The 17885-nt window shown below is 40.4% G+C and overlaps 1 protein-coding gene across 10 annotated transcripts in view; it reads right to left on the bottom strand.

Annotated features, from left to right (window-relative positions):
• Positions 1 to 17885, bottom strand: part of KDM2B (lysine demethylase 2B) — a 127028-nt gene that overhangs the window by 60569 nt on the left and 48574 nt on the right. For 9 of the 10 annotated variants that reach the window (XM_075041319.1, XM_075041317.1, XM_075041321.1 and 6 more), the window contains 3 exons: positions 16150 to 16243; positions 15082 to 15235; positions 3460 to 3575 (listed from right to left, as the gene is read on the bottom strand). In XM_075041319.1, the coding sequence (XP_074897420.1) occupies positions 3460 to 3575; positions 15082 to 15235; positions 16150 to 16243 (364 nt within the window). Of the gene's footprint in view, positions 1 to 3459; positions 3576 to 15081; positions 15236 to 16149; positions 16244 to 17031; positions 17059 to 17885 lie in introns of those variants that run through there. The other variant, XM_075041325.1, reaches the window with a different exon arrangement.

The following is a 17885-nucleotide window of genomic DNA, read 5'->3' as shown; positions in this document are numbered from 1 at the left end:
CACCATCATCTGTGAGTGACCACCTTACGTATATATTGTGAGTGCTTTTGTCCCTATTTGTGTTCAAATATTTTAACACTGTTAAATTTAGATGAGTTGGGAGTAAGTTTGACACATTCTTCCTCTTCAGTAATACAGAGCTGTAACACCCCTGTGCCAAGATGATGAATCGCTGCATGGCAGCCTGCTTTGCAGTTATTCAAGCTGGTCTAGCAGAGAGCTAAACAGCTTGGCCTATTTGACTAGCTGTTAATTGGCCTCTAGGAAAGCCAGACTGCAAAATGAGAGTCTCTACAAACTGTAAGGCTGGAGAATATTTGTTTACCTCAATTGCACATTAGGAGCTGTTTCCAACAATAGACATGTTTTTTATTACTCCTTAAAACTATTTTTAAATGGCTATAACCCTCTTAAAAAGTCTCCCAGGGATATGAGAAATTAAGCTAGAATAAGCATGACAAGTATATAAACTAGGCAATTTTATCAGGCTGTAAATCAGCATTACCATTTCAACCATGTATTTATTCTTGTCTTAGATGCTAAGACAATAACAACTACACCTAGCATAAAAATTACTTTGAATATCAGCAATCAAAGATGATTAAGCATTATATAGCAGGTTTAAACACAGTGAAACCTCCATAAAATTGCTCTGTGCAAAATGAAGAGGGGAAACACACCTGTATTACACTTTGATTTGAGTGTGGCAAATTACTTCGTCAATCACATCATGTCATTTACTTCTGTGCTATACACAATGGAAAGATCAATACTGATGAGAAACTCATTTGCAGTATGTTCACACTGGCAAATTGTGTGAACTACATACTGTACCGAGTCTGCTATATTAGCCAGTGTATGAATAGAATTATTTGAACAAAGAAATTACTTGCTTTGCCCATCAAATTTTGTCAAGTAGTACACACTAGAATCCTATTTTGAAAACATTTACCCCTTCAAGATTCCTGCATGATATTTTTAGGTTGGGGGATGGTGGTAGTGGTGTTGTTATTTCTAAATAGCATTATTGATTTTCCTGCCTTTTATCAAACTTCTGTATGCCTTAGTTGCACAGCTTATATTTTGTTTCTGTCTAGAAATTCTTGCTATTCTTCGATTGTTCACACAGCTTTGTTATTATATGGCTGCCTATGAGCACAAGTTTGTGAACACAGGTACAGGCTGTGCATAACACATTGCTTGCACACAGCAACATGCAACCGCTGAAATTGTTTCTGTGAAGTCATGGAAATTCTGGGCTGTTGGCTTTCATTAGTCTTTTTTAAAGCACTTTATTTTTTGGAGGGAAAATGATAAAGAACTACACAGACTTTGAAGAAAATCTAAACTAACACTGAGAAGACTAAAGGTCTGATCTGGGACTTTCAAATGCTGCAGGATCCTCTTCCAAAAAACCTGTGACAGGACATTTTCAAAGAGGCAGATACCAACTCCCAAAACCTCCCCACAGGATCAGGCTGCTAGTGACTTTTAAAAGGCATTTCAGCGTAACTGGCTGGTAAATTCCTAAAAGTTACCAAAATATTTGACTGTTATGGGGAATTCTGCCTCCTGGTATAAAAGCTTAGGAGATCAAAGCTGCACCCAGCTTGCCAAAGAGAAGGGCCTGACATGAAGCACTACTGAGCAGTCAGAACTCAAGGTGTGTGACCTTGGGTTGCTCAAGTCCTCTGGGAACAAAATGTCACCTTTTATACAACTTCAGGAAAAAGAGTGTTTCCTTCCCATCTTCCCCATAGACACCAATAGAAATAACTTGTTCCTGGCATCAATCCTTCCTCCCAGTCTCCTCTTCTCCATTCTCCATGCCAGTTGCCTGTGCTAGCATCCTTCCTGGCAACAACACACCCTCCCCTTATGCACCTGCAGCATACGTACCCGGCATATACTGCTGGTTCTTATTTACAGTCACTCTGAAAACCTTCCTTTGCCTAGCACCTCTCTCTAGCCACAGTGAGCCCCTTCCTGCTTCTGCCATCATAACTCTTTCTTGTCCAAGTCCCTTTACGCTTTCTTAAGACACTTGACATTCTTGCCTTGGGACACCTATTCAAAGCCAGGCTGAACTCTACTCTGGTCTCTACTTCTCCTCTCAGCTACATTCCCTCTGTTCCAATTCCCCTGAATTTCAGCTTTTGTCTTCATCTCTCTTCCACTAAGAATTCATTTTGCTGCTTAATATTCCTTCTCTTCATTAAAATCACTCCAGGAAACCAGCTGCTCCCACCACTGTTCTGCAATGTGAAGATTACCAGGCCTTGTACCCCCTGTGAAGTAAGGGAGGCTGGAGGGAGGACACCCTTCCTCTCACACAATCAGAGATGTACTTCAAAACAATACATATTGCTTCAGGCCTATGTACTCTCACTGCAAAGAAATCAATCTGGTGTAAAAGCCCACCTGGAGCCAGAATTGTGCCCTCTTGTAGAGGTGACCAACAGTGAACTGTACTGATGTCCAAGACATACCATTTTAAGACCTTTTAGCGAAGAAGAATTGCAACTTCCTGCCATTTTGCCAGTCCAAGTCTCCATTACCACCACAGCTGGCAACCATGCCAGTGATTTACCAGCACTGCCTCAGTGCAATGCCTCCAAAACAGTCAGCCACAAAAAAAGTCCCCATCTGAATTTGCACGTACCACTGGTCCACTTTTGCACCAGAATGCTATAATTTCCTTGCATACCTTATTTAATAGCCGACTAAACCAATGGCACTTCCTTCAGATTCTGCTACTTTATGAAACTGCAAAGTATATGACAACTAGGTGTCCTGCTTATTAATCAAGGATAAAATTTTCGCTCCCAACAAAGAGGCCACACAGTAACCTCCTCCAAGATGTAATACTCTTTCCATAAGGCAGATGCTACAGCCAGATGAACATCACAATGTTCAGATTAATGTCCCACCCCAGATTCTCTTTGTTCCAAGAATTCCTGCACAGTATTGAGTCATTGTAGAAGAAAATCCTGCAAAGTATAGAAGATGTCGTTTCATACGCAACTTCTGTGCAGCTTTGTCAATTCAGTAGACAGTAGAACCATCCTAGTCCCATTAGTTCTCCAGGCTCAGGTATCCATTCCAGGTGTGCACAGAGAGATGATAAGCAGGGGGTTACCAGAAGTACCAGTACAAAGGTCTGTAAAGCGCAATATGTTTTTGTGCAAAAGGGAAGGTGTTTTACGAAAGTTTGACAGGCAGACAAAAGACACAGAAGGGACACGTCTGTGGGAAGTAGGGAAAACCAGATGAGTAAATCCCACTAAAAATAGCCAACATTTTAAAGTCTCCTTACTTCACGTTTACCTCTTGTTTCAACGACTCTGACACGGAGATCCCATCAGTTCTTGTTTGTCAGAAGGGAATATGAGGAAGAGACTATGAGAGATCATAGTCACAAAGAACTGTTCAGTTAAAAAGAGAATCAAGTATCCTTACCCTTGTTCTGTCCTCAATTTCATAGATGCGAAGCTGCATGGGAACATTAAAGCTATGCAGGATATTTCCACCAAACACCAGAGAATCTACTGGAGTATAAACCGCGTGTATCCACCCTAGAGAGGGAAAGCAAAGAACTGAGAATGCCTCATGCTATGTAGTATTACAGAGCAATTTATCATCAAATTTTAACAACCCCATGAACCCCATTCTGCAGGGGATAAGAGGTTAAAGCAGTGAAATGTTAAATGGTATGCTCGTAGCCACACTTTAAGACTAGTCATAGCAGGAGAATGGCATCTTACGATGTACACTCTTACAACCCTCTGTAAATTGGGTTCTTCTATTTATTCACAGAACAGTTACAGTATTTACTGAGAACGCACAAGCTTGTGACTCAACCACATCCGTGACTAAGAAGTAAATTCAGTCTGTTCGATACATTTGGCTCTCCGATGTATCTACTGGCACCTCCAGTAGGGTTGCAAATCATGTTAGCAGTGGTGTGGGCTAGGGCTGTGGAACTGGACTGAGTCACATCAAACTTCTTTCACACCAGCACCAGAGCATACATCTTCAGATGTCAACAATTTCAAATTATTACCAGCCCTCCTTCAGAGGTGAAAGTTTCATATTCTATTATCAGCTTCCTGAAACTACCAAAAAAATCTTCATCACTGCAAGCCCCAAGTTAGGGGATTTAACATTTCCAGTACTGGAGCTGATGAGACTGTTCTGACCCAATCCTGCAAGGGACTGAATTCATTTCACAGTCTCCAATGCAAAGGAAGAATTTTCTATCACAAAGAAAATTCAGGCATAGCAATTCAGGCAGGCACACACCAGCTCTTCTGCTTCTGCATTGTTTGCTTGGTATGTCAGCAGCTGAAGGACTGGCTATGCAAGACTGTAGCCTCTGATCTCTGCAGTGAAAAAGGAATTGATCTTGCTAATGATCTGGAACCCACAGAGACCTGACACTTTTTTTTTTTTCTTCTTTTTTAATGAAAAGCATTACAATTTATAAACCAGCAGACAGCAAAGCAACATAGGGGGCAGTCAATTTTCTCCTAACTGTGCAGTACTTTCCACTAAAGCTGTGGCAGCTTTCCTTCACTTCAAGATCAGTGAGGGAGCAGGAAAATGCCCTTCAGCCTAAAGGGTTCTCCAGCTAGCAGCCACAAAAGCTCTCCTACGCAACAATCTTTAGATGGCAAATGCCTGCAAAGCTGTATCTGAGAAGTCCTTGAGCCACAGCAGATGGCAGAACTGGGGCTTTCATGTAAGGGCATATTGGTAGGAGAGAGGCAGGAAGGAAAAGAAATCAGCACTAGAATTTTCTCCCTAGAAACACAAGCTCATCACTCTGGATACATTTTCTGAATTTCAGAATCACAGAATGGTTGAGATTGGAAGAGACCTCTGAAGGTCCAACTCCCCTGCTCAAGCAGGACCACCTAGACCCAGCTGCCCAGAACTATGTCCAGCTAGCTTTTCAGTATCTCCTAGGATAGAGACTCCACAAACCCCTCTGGGCAACCTGTTCCAGTGTTCAGTCAATTTACAGGTCTGATTCCATATGATAAATGTGACACATATAAAAAAGCAAGTGGCTCATAGCTCTGGCAGCTCTTGGTATTATTGAATCTTTCCTGCTCCAGTTAGTATAATTTCAGTTACAGAGTAGCTCACAATGATCCAGTCTGTTTACTACTTTGAAATCAAGAACAACCAACTAGAGAGGAATTTTTTTTATTCATGTAACGATAGCGCGGCAACTACATACATCAACACTATAAAAACTCTTCACAGTTGAAGTAGTTCACCACCTCACATGAAATACATCAGTCTGTACTAAGAGCAAACTACTGGGAAAATAAATGATCTTCCCGATCCTAGTCTTTGGGAAGGAAAAAAGATCCAAGGTCAAGGAAGTTGGGGCCGCTGCTTCCACTAGGTAATCAAAGATTTATGTGGTCGGGGGAAAGAACGGAAACCACGTGCTGAAGCAAACCTGTTGGTGGATCCCCAAAGCCAACTTATTGGATAGGTGCTGAAACACAGGGTCAATTTGCATAACAATTCACCTTAATTGTCAGTTTTAGAGATGAACAAACTGAAGCTCAAAAAAGTGAAATGACTTATCCATGGCCACGCAACTGAGTGGTAGCAGAAGACAGGTCAGAAACAGCCAAATATCAGCAGAACATTGAAGAGTCCTCACTGCTACTTCCCACTGCAATTCTCCCAGCACAGATTAGTCAATGTATAAACATACTGGAGCTGGCAGATGCAACAAGTTATTTTAGTGGAATGATCAACAGCATTCTAAATACAATTTGTTATCAAATATTTACAACTTAAGTAAAAGGGGTAACTGAGCTGAAACCTGGCTTTCTAGTCCTATATGAAAGGTAGAAAGGAGATATCCTTCATCTTACAAAAAATAAAATGAAATCCCATCAACGCACTTGTTCCTCAAGTGTATGCTTTTACTACAACCACACAGTAGCCTCCTCTCCTACAAATTATATTTCCTCAGTGAAAATTTCACACTGGACTGCAGTTGGTTTCATTGCTTCTTGCTCTTTGGGTTTCATTCTCATCAGACCTTTCCCTGGCCTCTTGACTCTGCTCCCACTAGATGCCAAGGGTCTTTATGTTAATAACTGCTAGACTTCCTCAGTAGTAGTCTCAATATTTGGGGGAGAAATGTGAAAGGATCTATCACTGGCTTGAGCCAATGCTCCAACAAATTATGTCCCAGACATGACAAACCCTCAAGAGAAAGATTAACAAACATGAATATAGATTCAATCCTGTATTGTTGAAGAGCAGGTAGAGGTGCAAATTCAAAGTCTTCCTTAAAGTATCTGAGACAACCTCTGGTTCTGCAGATAATGTAATTAATTCCCTACTTACCTTTATAATCCAGGTCTAAATTCATCTTACAATTAGTACCTTCAACCCCTAACTTCTGAACTAACTAAACACTAGGTCCTTCCAGATGAATGTATTTCTAATAACAAGACTGAAAATACTGCTTTTTGTGACAGTTCTCAATAACAAAACCCTGTAATAATGAAGCACTAAAATCCATCAGGGTTGGGAAAATAAAATTAAAAATAAACCAGAGACCAAGCAACAAACAGAAAAGTCATTAACTGTAAAGTCCTTGGAAGTAAAGTTCCTACCCCTAGCCAAAGCAGGGTGTAGGATGATTTCCAGGCATAGCTCAGAGATGGGTAAGAACAATGCCTGTGGGTACCATCCCTTCACTGTTGAACAGCACTGAGCTAGGCACACAGCTAAGTCCCAGGGAATCCCTAGATCTCCAGCAGTTCATGTGATCCCACATGCAGGATCCAGCTCACAGTCCCTCTACCAGCTACAGGACGCAGCCCTGTCAGAGGAGTCACCGGATCATAAAATAGATTTTGGCCACTCAGCTCTACAGCATTTTTCAGTTATACTGCATCCCAAAATAGTTTTGACTTGCCTGAGGAACATACGTGCAATATTGAAACTGCAGAGACACAAGCACCAAGAGATATTCCAGAGACGTAGGACACTACAGGCAAGATAAGGCAAAAAAGATGGAGAATTGAAAAGATAGAAAACCACAAGAAGATCGGCACAGATGTTAAAAAGAAGAAGAAGAAGAAAAAAAATCTCCTGTTCTAATATTAACAAGGCTGTGTATAGAGAAAAACTGAAGAGGCCAGCACCAGAAAAGTAGAAGTAGGAGGAAACAGAGATGAGCAGAAAACAGGAAACAGTTTCCATGAGGGTAATATATTGTGGAAATGAGCTCTGAGAACAGATAAGCTTGGATGGCACATTCAATTCATTCCCACAGCTTAGATACAAGCACGACTCAGAAATAAACTGAGGAAGATGAATGTTCATTGTGACCATTTACAACCAAGAACACCCATCTTCTAAGCTTCCCAATTACAAAGGTTTTTCAAGAGGAAGACAGACCTCCAGAATAGGAGCAAGCTGCACGTATGCATAAGACAAAAAGGACGGCCAAGAGGATTGCTTTAGTATCATCCACACCAATATATCCTGCCTGTCTCACCTTCAGCTATGCTGTAAGTTTTTGCCAGATGAATTGACAGGTCTGTTGAAATGTACGATCAACTCACTCTGTGCTGGACAGCTTGTCATGTCTGCTCATGTATGTCTGCATCATTCAGCTCTCACAGCAAAAACTTGCCACAGCCTCCAATACAGACACCTCTGAAGCGAGTGTCATCAATTCTCTCCTCAGTGACTGCTTTCTACTGTTTACATAAACCCTGGTACTACTGCAAAGCCTTACATGTTTCATGGGTTAGTGCAAGACAGGAGATAACATCCCTCCCCTTGGTAATACTCTCAAAACCTGCAATATTCTCAGAAAAAGGAAAGCAACACAGAATAAAATGCCACAAATTTAATTTTATCCTTAATGCCAAAAAAAGCACTGGAGTAATATCAGAACAAATGGATTAAGGACTGAAAAAGTCAAAAGTCAGTGAATAAGATATTGTTCATTTTTGGCTGAAATACACACACAAAAGCACCTACTAAACATTATCTAAGGCCGCAATTAAATCCTACAGATGAGAGAAAGACATACACTGTGTGACTTCAAGGTCTAGTCATGAATTAGAAAGCTCTTCCTCATGGGTGACCAGTTTCAAACCAGCCTGTGTTGATAGTGGTAACGACTGAGTGAACGTGGAACCAGCCCGTCCTTCCTTCACAGGCTGGTCTGACAGCTCGCAGCTGGAGCTTGCTCTCAGTGCGGCAGAGCGGCTCCTGCCGCTGCACAGCCACTGCACAGTCCTGCCCTGTGAGCAGGGTACTTCAGAACACACACCAGGCATGCCAGCAACGAGCTGAACTAAATGGGAATAGATGGCTTTGAGAGTACAGACACTGTACAGTCACTGTTCACAACCCCCATTTCAAGCCTCAACAAGAAGACCGTCCACTTATAGTTTTTCTGAAGTTGATCTTTTTAATTTCAGTTCTTGGTGACTAATGAGTATTTTTTTCCTTCCCAAAACAATTGTAGTTTATGAAGCCAAGCCAATATTGAGCAGAACTTCTATTCAGGAGGTTCAGAAATACTCTCAGCTGATTTACAGCTACAAATTATTCCACCACTCCTAAGATACACTTGAATATTTAGATGTTATCATCTCTAGTAAATCAAGAAGGTAAAATTAACAGTAACAAAAGCTTTTCTGAACAGTTAAAAGAAAGATATGATCTCATTATCTTTTGAATTTTATAAAACAAGTATTATTAAACATTGCAAACTTGTTAGAAGATTTCAGGGGCCTGCAAATTCTTACTGTACCTTCAAGGATGCAATCATCCATCTGAGAATAATAAAAAAGAATATTAACTTATAAAGTTATGGGGCAAACAGACTACAAGCTCCAAGCCAAAACAATGGTGCATCTGTTTCCATTAGTAACTGAACAGATATTTTGCTTTGTTATATAGAAAGCATACTTATTTTCCTGCAATTCTACAGCAACTTGAGGTGGAAAAGATGAAATATATATGTCTCAAAAATAAAAAGTGACTGAAGAGATAACCTTGGAGTGGGCACTGCCAGCAAATGAAACATTATTTCTCTCATCTCAGAAGAGGAATGATTGTGTCATAATAGTGCCCACAACCAAATATATCAAGGAAACATCACGTTTACGTTTTAAAAGTAAAAAAATTACTAATTTTGCCCCGGTAGTACAAATAATACATACAGCAACTCTTACATCATTTGATAAGAATTAGGTAGAGCACTGCAGAGGAATAGAACTAAAAATCCAACATTATGCTGTCACCTTCTATTTGAAAACAGACACCCAAGGCAAAAAAACGCTCCTCTCTGATCCTCTCCACTGATCTTCACCACTTGGTCCCTAAAGGTTCTAGGCATGGAGCTTCCATTAATGTCAGTGAAAGCTCCCAAAATGGGAAAAGCTAACAGCAACCAAAAATAGCCAGGCAGCTATGCAGCCCTAGCACAACTCCCTGCAAAAAATTTACCAGTCAGATTTTAATAGTCTGTCATTCTCCTTGATATAAAGACTATATGCTACCTTCTGGCCCCATTACGTAATAATTTATCAAATACTGACTGGCATAGCAGAGGTGACCTAAGACCACACACTTGTAATAGGCAGAATCCTACTGTTAACCACTGATACAGTATTTGAAGCACTTTGAATCCTTGCAAATACCTGCCTAGAGTCTAGCACAGAACATCTCTTTCTGTCCACTTTCCTTCCCAAAAATATTCATCTGAGAAAAGTCATTATTTCTGCACTTGACTGGAAACAAGAACTTTGGAGCACTCTCATGTTACCGTACTAATCACCACAGACCAATGAGAGTATTTTGTTAGACTGTGGCTCATTCTTCAGCTCTCAAGAAATTAAGAGAGACTATAACAGCGTGTTTCCATGTCAAAGGCCCCAAAGTGCACTGTAAAGAATGTAAGAAAAACAAAATAAAACAGCTTACTCCTCCATGGAACACTGCCAACTCCAAGGTGAAACACAACTCTTATAAAATAGCATGCAGCAACACTAGAGAGAAGCTTGAAGAGGAACCAGAAAGGAACACCATGTCCAGTTGACAGTAAGTTACCCTGTCTGGATTTTGATCATAGGAATGTCTAATAAAGCAGCACTGCTGAAGTGCTCTACAGTATCTGATGACAGTCCATTATTCAATTTTCAGAAATAATAAATGCGCAGTGGCTTCTTGGACCATTATTTTATGGACCATTATTTTATGGACCATGTAGTGGTCTATTACTGAGACCATTACTGTCAGATTTAAAAAATAGACAAAAGTCACTCAAAATGGCCTGGCTACTTGAGGATTTCTGCTCCCCCACAAACACAGCTCTCTAAACTACAAGTTCACACACATCAAAACATCTCATCTCTTCAATGTACTCATATTAAAGCTATGTATTTGCAAAGCCTACAGTAAGAACACCCATGCAGAGTCAACCCAAAAACATACCTGCTCATGAGTCTACTGCTTCTGACCAGCAGCAGAAGGTCAGAAAAAGACTGTAAGAAACAGAGGATTATTAGAGTAACCCGTGGTAGTATTAGCCGCCATCTCCCAAAGGAACCAAAAACAGTATTTTTGCAAACTTTCTTAGACCAATCACACTGCAACCCTGGAATCAAACTGTATCTGCAGTAACTGTGGCAACTTCCTTGGAGGTCAGCAAAACCGGTCTTCACAAAAAGAGAAGAAAATCCAAGTTTATCTGTATTCTGGCAGACTACATTATCAGTAACAACCCAGAACTGGCTCAAGTTTGCCTTTTCGAGGCAATGATTACTACATAATGATTATACTGTTACTTCACAATATTAACAGAGACAAATACTGGAAGACAAATTTTCCACAAGAGACTACTATTTGGCCTGCTTCTGTATGTCCCAATTTTGCATGCATAAACTCTCTTGAATTTGAAGTGCAAGTGTCTACACCAAGCATAAATACACATGCATGAAAGAAAAGGTCATTTTTTTGAAAGAGAGGTCTGGTAGGAAATTGAGGAAAAAAGCAAACAAGCTTAACATACGTCAGACTACTGCAATAACTTGTTTGTAGAGGACAACAGGGAAGGAGGAGAAGGAAAATATCCATGTCAGAGCTCCATCATTTACCATCAAAATGACACATTCAGCAAAAGTAAAAGACCCAAAAGAGCAACTGGATTGACAAAGGATTAATTTTTCATTTTGTGTATGCTTAATTTTGAGCTTGGGTTTAGGTAACAACAGTGACGTTTAGGAGTACACAAGGGAAACTAATGTGATGTTCAGAGAATCAAGACAGAAGGGAATTGGATGCATAATGCACTGCTTGAAAAAACAAGTGCAAGGATAGAACTAAATGGTTTACAGAGCATAAAGACTGGAGTGGCAGGTGAAGGGCAAGAGGAGGTGGGAGAAAAGGTTCCAGTGAAGTTATGCAGTGATGTAAAAGGAGAAAAATAATTAAAGTAAAAAGAGAAACACTGAAGATATTAAAAAAAAATGAGTAATACATTATCATTAACTTAGTAAGCAGTATTTCAAACAGGCTGTAGGGGAGCAGCCAGGATGTAACAGAACAAGTGGCTGCATGCAAGCCAGAAACATGTGCCTAAAGTAATCCTGAGCTGTAGAAATCTGAGGGATGCTGCCCAAACACTGGTTCTGTGTGTCCCTAGCACAGTGACGAGAGGTATCTAAACTACTTCTCTGTAACACCACCACAATGGACTCCAAACACTTCACACATCCTCCCTGCCAGTTGTCACTGGACACACACAGAGTACAGAAGAAAGCTACAGTGGAAATAATACTGAACAAGCTCTAGATTTGATTGTGACTGATAAAATTTGTTGTTTCCCTACTGAGACAATAACTGCGCACTGAGACTATGCTTCTCCTCTTCCAGATCATCACAGTTTATACCTGAAAAGACAAGCTCACTCTATAAAGACTTTCCCTTCTATTTGGCATGTGGGTCAGATATGCAGCATCCACTGTCCGCTGGACCAGAGTAAGATGTATTACCTTGACCAAATTTCATCTCTGTTGAACACTTAACCATATGAATGATTAAACATTGCTCATGGTAACATACACAGTGCAAACACCCTAGGGCTTAGCATTCTTTAGTAATGTCTTCCTGCATAAAGGCAAGTTCTCTCCCATCCTGGGAAAACAGCAGTCAGATTTCTACAGAAAAAAATAATCATTCACTGACACTGGTAGCAACTATAGCTTCCTCCCCTTTTGAACCTTCAGCTATTTTAACATCTTGAATCTACATCTGGCCATAAACCTCAGCATGGCACAATATGGTATATTTCTCAATCAACAATTATGCTGACATCAGTTTAGACAATTATATTAATTGAAAAGGCCAGGTTCCTAGTTGATTTTATCACTTTACCGCAGACTATACCAGAGTTGATCATCCTTGACTCATCAGTGGGAACCAGTGAAGTGGGAGGTGAGAACTTGTAACGGTGCATTGCTTGTTTGGAGAAGTCCTATGGGGCCATCAGAAATACAGCTCGGCTCCTACACAAGGCCCCAGACACAGTATCCTTCAGAATCCCAGCTTACTTCCCCCCACCCGATACTTAGGAGGGACTCGTAAAATGCTGCAAGATGCACCTTGTCCCATAACAACTCACTATGCTGACAATACTTAGCTCAATTTCTCCTTGATACCACAGCTGTGATCATGCCTCTCAGTGCTTTGCAGGGTTAGAAGCACAGGTAGAAATTAACTGGTTTAAACTTAATCCTGAAAGGATGATGGCAGTGATGGAGAGGAAAATACCCTGAGGCCCTGGTGAGCACTATAATTATGCCTTCTGTAAGAATAATTCCCATTCTTGTCCAAATGGTTTGTAGTTTCAGGGATTTACTGGATCTAATGCTGATCCTAGATTCTCAGAGAAACCTTCCATCTCCCACAAGCCTATGATCTCACTCCCTCATGTGTCTTGCTACGGTTCTCTCTACCTACTTCATCCTTACACTGCTAGGGTGTAATAGCATTTCTAGGACCACCCTCAAAAACTACCTGAAAACAGGAGCAGAGCAGGATATTTTATGAAAAAGATCCTTTGCTGAAATGTTCTCCATTCACAGTTCAGCTGAGCACTAGCTGTATCACTCTTGTATCACTTTCTGTGACCAGAACTCTAATTAGAAGGTATTTTCCTCATGGATGAGTTGAGGCTGGTCAAGAGTTCAACAGGCTCAATTGAAAGTATGGGACACACTGGTTTTACAGGCACCGGTTATCAAAACCTAAACACTATGAACACTTATAAAGTATGTACAAAACACATGCAAACATTAACTAATGTGATACACACACAAACCAGAGCAAAGAGGTCATAGGAATTGACCTGTTTTACACAGCTATGCTCAATTCACTGACCTGGAATAGCCTTTAATTAGGCATTTCCATACTCTTAAAACAAATGTAGAAATAATGCCCTTTCACATAAATAAGAGATTTGCAAATAAGTTTTCCAAACAAAATAAAGCAAAAAACCCTGAATCCCTGAGGTGCTTACAGATAAATTATTCATATCTGCCTCTCAAATATGGCATGGAGCCTAAAATGTCTGAGGTATTGGCATTTCTGTACTTTGGGCTTTCCTATGAAAACAGAAACTATCGTCAAAAAACACATTTGGAATCACTTCACTTCAGCCACCATGTTACAGTTGTATCCTGCACAAGCTCCCACAACTTGCTGTATTCCAACTGCTGAGCATGACTAAACTAACATACAGAAAGTCTTATTCGTAGGAGGCTGTTCACAGGGGAATGAAGATAAATACAAAGATGCAGTAACAGGATCTAAGCAAACAGCACAGGCACACTCAAACACCCAGTTCAAACAGTAACAGCACATTCTGACCTGTTTCAAGGGAAGACCTAATTCGTTTAATGGATTAACTCCTCCACCCTCAAAGTCATTTTGCCTGTCACCTCCCAGGCTGATTCTTACCAAATACTTACAAACGTGCAAATCTGTGGCCTTCAACTGACACTAACAACGCTGCCTAGTTGGCAAGAACATTGTCACTGTCTTCGCAAGACCTGCATTCTCTCCGTCTCCAGGATTAAAAAATAATTATCCTATCTCCACAGAGTAATTCTAGAGCTGAAAAACTACTAACCTGTCTTTCTGTCATGTAGAAAGACTACCTATATTTATTTCCCTGGTAAGATCCACCAGACAGAGGCAATGTGTTATCATTATAAACAAATGTATGGTCCCATAATAGTCAAAGAAAGCAAAGCCCAATATCATCTTAAATGAGGAGTGTTACAGATTGCATCATCTTTAATCCAATTTAGGCAGGAGCAGAAAGGGCTGAAGCCACCAGCCTTCAAGACAGCAACTATTTGGTTGCTTTGCAAGAAGAGCCTAAATCATGCAACACAGCTACTGAGGTGGGCAGTACTGTAAAAATTAAGTGTGTCTGGGCTACTGGAAGATGTCCAGATTCAGCACAATCTCCATCAGCAGAAATTCGGAAGAGTTATGACAATAAAATAAAGTTGTTTCCCCAAGAAGCAACCCTGAGAGAGCACAGCACCTGCACTTCCATGTACTGGAAACTCCACTAAGCTCCGTCAGGGAATTGAGACCAACCTCTGGCCAGAGACAGAGGCAAAGAAGTAGGTTACTGAACTGCAGGTGAAATCTGCTGGAAGAGATCACAAAAACAGAAAAATATTTTTCCAAGAAAGCTAACAATAGTAAAAGTATGACTCTGATGAGAAGTGGTGGACTGACAGCTCCAGACACCCAAGTCCTCTCTCCTTTTCCCCGGTACAACACAAGTGATTACTGCATACACTTCCTCACGGTACATTTTTCATCAGTCTGGATGGGTCAATTTCTGGAAAATTAAGTGCATTCAGTCCCTAGCCTTTCTTTTGCCACAGTAAATAAAGAGGTCAATATGGGGTTTACATATGAAGAATTGTTTTACAGAGAACTGTTAGTCAAACACAATTCCAGCAATTCCAAAACCAGTTAGTTAACAAGGGATACCTGAAGGAATGAAGAACGTATAGCCCTGTTTCAACTCAATTCTTTGGCATCGTTCCACCCTGTCTCCCAGAAAGATATCACTTTGCTTTCCTGAGAGAACCCATTCTTCATAAAGTTCTAGATTCTGCAGAGTAGGCGGAATCAGCCAGAAGATCTAAAAATAAAAAAAACATTTAACTATTACCAACAGTCAACAAAAATAAATCACTGAGAGATGCCAACAAGGTTATCATGCGTTAGACAAACAAACACGTAACACCAAGCCTGCTTTCTGCATAAAACACGTTTTCCAGGTGTTGTACACAGAGGCACACAGCAGACAGCAGCAGCAATTAGTCCATGTGTTGGAATTGGCAAGATAACTGTCAGTTGTCGTCTCTCTTCCATGAAACATCTTATTCAGAAGATGCCTGCACAGTTTACTTTCAGTTCAAAACAGTGCGTTGGTATAGTACAACTTCATTGGACTATACAGATGAACAGTATCTGTACCACAGAGATGTTCAATCTGCTGTATTTATTTCAGTTCCCACCATACGCTGTCTACACTAGAATTGGGAAAAGCGACCTAAAACAGTAAAGATGTGAATGTAGCCATACATGCTGCATATTTTAACGCTTCTGTAATATTTCAGTTCCGGCATGGTGTGCATGTGCACACTAAAGGAACATGGAATCTCTAAAAGGAAACAGAAGCTTTACCTATAGGAGACTTGTGAGGGCACTCTGACCCAACAAGGGTATATACAGCCACATACTCGCTGCAAGACACTTCTAAACCATTCAGCAATAGCAAACCTAAAAGCACCACCACCAGCAAGTAACACATTTGATATTTCAAAATAAATCACTCGTTTGTTTTGTAAAGGTGAATGGTGTCCTTCTAGTTCAGCAAACTCCAAGTGCATGGACAAAGCTAGGTGAAATAGACTGATCATTGACTAGCCCCCTTCCCCCCCCCCCAAAAAAAAAAAGAGGGAAAAAAAAGGAAAAATAAAAGAAAGCAACCCCTGCCCTCCATAAGAGACACAGAGGAATAAAAATAAATATCAAACAAGGTTCACCTACCTTCCCCCCACGGAAAACGTGATACCACACTGAAGTGCCACCAAAATCAATATGAAAATCAGTGAAGCATCCTTTCACGCTCATCAAACAGTACCTGTAAGCAGAGTGAAGGACAAAAATGAATTAGATGAATTAGTCTGAAAAAGGTATTTTTCACGTCTTAATTTGCAGAAGTTAACTGCATGCACGATACTGTTTCCACCAATTAAGTTTCTGCATTTATAATACTGGGATTTGTCTCATGAAGTAACTATAACTAGGTTTCTGCTGAAAAATTCATATCTCCATATTTGAGTTTGCTATTCATACAACTGGAGCGAAAGCTTTCAGAGTTAAGGAATGGAAAAACATTAAAAGTTACGCTGGTCAGAAATATTTCTGATGCCACTGCCAATCCCTGGGGTGATCTGTTTAATGCTCTTCTCTGCTGCCCGAGAGACATAACCTTCACCAGAAGTTGTACACAAATTGCTTCAAAGAGCAAAGTTTCGAAAAATCTAATTTGCTTTAAAATCCTCCTGAATGTTCTTTACCTACTTGCCACTAATGCCATTTTTGCAAGGATTGGGGGACAGAAACATCATTTGGCAAATTAACTCCTTTTTGTTCACATTTCTAGGCATTTCTGCATCAAAATACATAAAGGAACCAGCTGGCAGCATCGCTAAGTATCAAATCCACTATTTTTTATGCCGTCTTGATTCAGGTTTTCAAAGCAGTTTAAAGTCAGCATCACTGGAAAGAGATGCAAGAGCTCTCATCTCGCTGCATGAATCTCGAGTCTCCAGCCACCATCTGTAACTAATGGCCGAATTACAGCCACCCTTCTCGCTATAGGCACCTTTGCAAATGCAGGAAACACACACCACTTAACCCACTAACCTCTTTTCCTTGTTCCGGTCTCCGTTTCATGGCTTTTTTTTTTTTTTTTTTTTTTCTGGGGGGGGGGGATTATGGAAACAGTACCAGAATGGGATTTATAAAAAAAAAGAAAAAAGGTTTCATTTAACTGTGTCTTTTTCTCATCACATTCAGGTAGAGAGAATCTCAGCAGTATGCAGACGGCGTGCAAAAGTCCCTCTAGATGATAGGCTGGAAAGGACCTTACCATGTGTCTGCAGAAGGCTGGCAAATCAGAGAGACTATAGGTACATAAGAGCCCGCTGCCTAGCAACCACATCCCGAGCCGGAGTTGACAGAATGATACGCAATGCTGTCATGAAGATAGTCAATTTGTGGGCTTCAAAAAAGGTCCTGTGCCTTCATCTCACAATTAAAACCTCTCCTTGTGCAATTACACGTCTCTCCTCTTGCCCACTCTGGAATTTTTTTATTTTTTTTTTTTTTTTAATCCTTCAGAAGCAGGAAGAGAGCTTTTTCTGCCCCTGGGGTATTTCAGATGCTTCAAAAATCACAGCTAGCCAAGAAGCTGTCTAGACTCTCAATATGCTCCATTTCAAAATATGAGTCCTACCCTCCCAAACACTTTTTTTTTTTTAATTTCTCCTTTTATGTTTTCTCTACCAAGATGTTGTTGATTACAAGTCAGATAGAATTTAAAAACAATAAAAGAAGCCCAGAAAGGAAGTTGCCTTTCTTCCAGCCAAACTGCAAAAAGTCACAGATTGAATAATTGCTCACAAAACAAAAAAACAAGATGGAAATTCTAAGTTTGTGGGCAGTGTTGAGTATTAGAGGTTCACGTTGTTTTAAAGTAAAAAATTCAAATCCTTTTG

This window comes from Buteo buteo, chromosome 11, assembly GCF_964188355.1.
Source record: "Buteo buteo chromosome 11, bButBut1.hap1.1, whole genome shotgun sequence".
Classification (NCBI taxonomy): Eukaryota; Metazoa; Chordata; class Aves; order Accipitriformes; family Accipitridae; genus Buteo; species Buteo buteo.
This window is presented reverse-complemented; position numbering and strand designations above follow the sequence as displayed.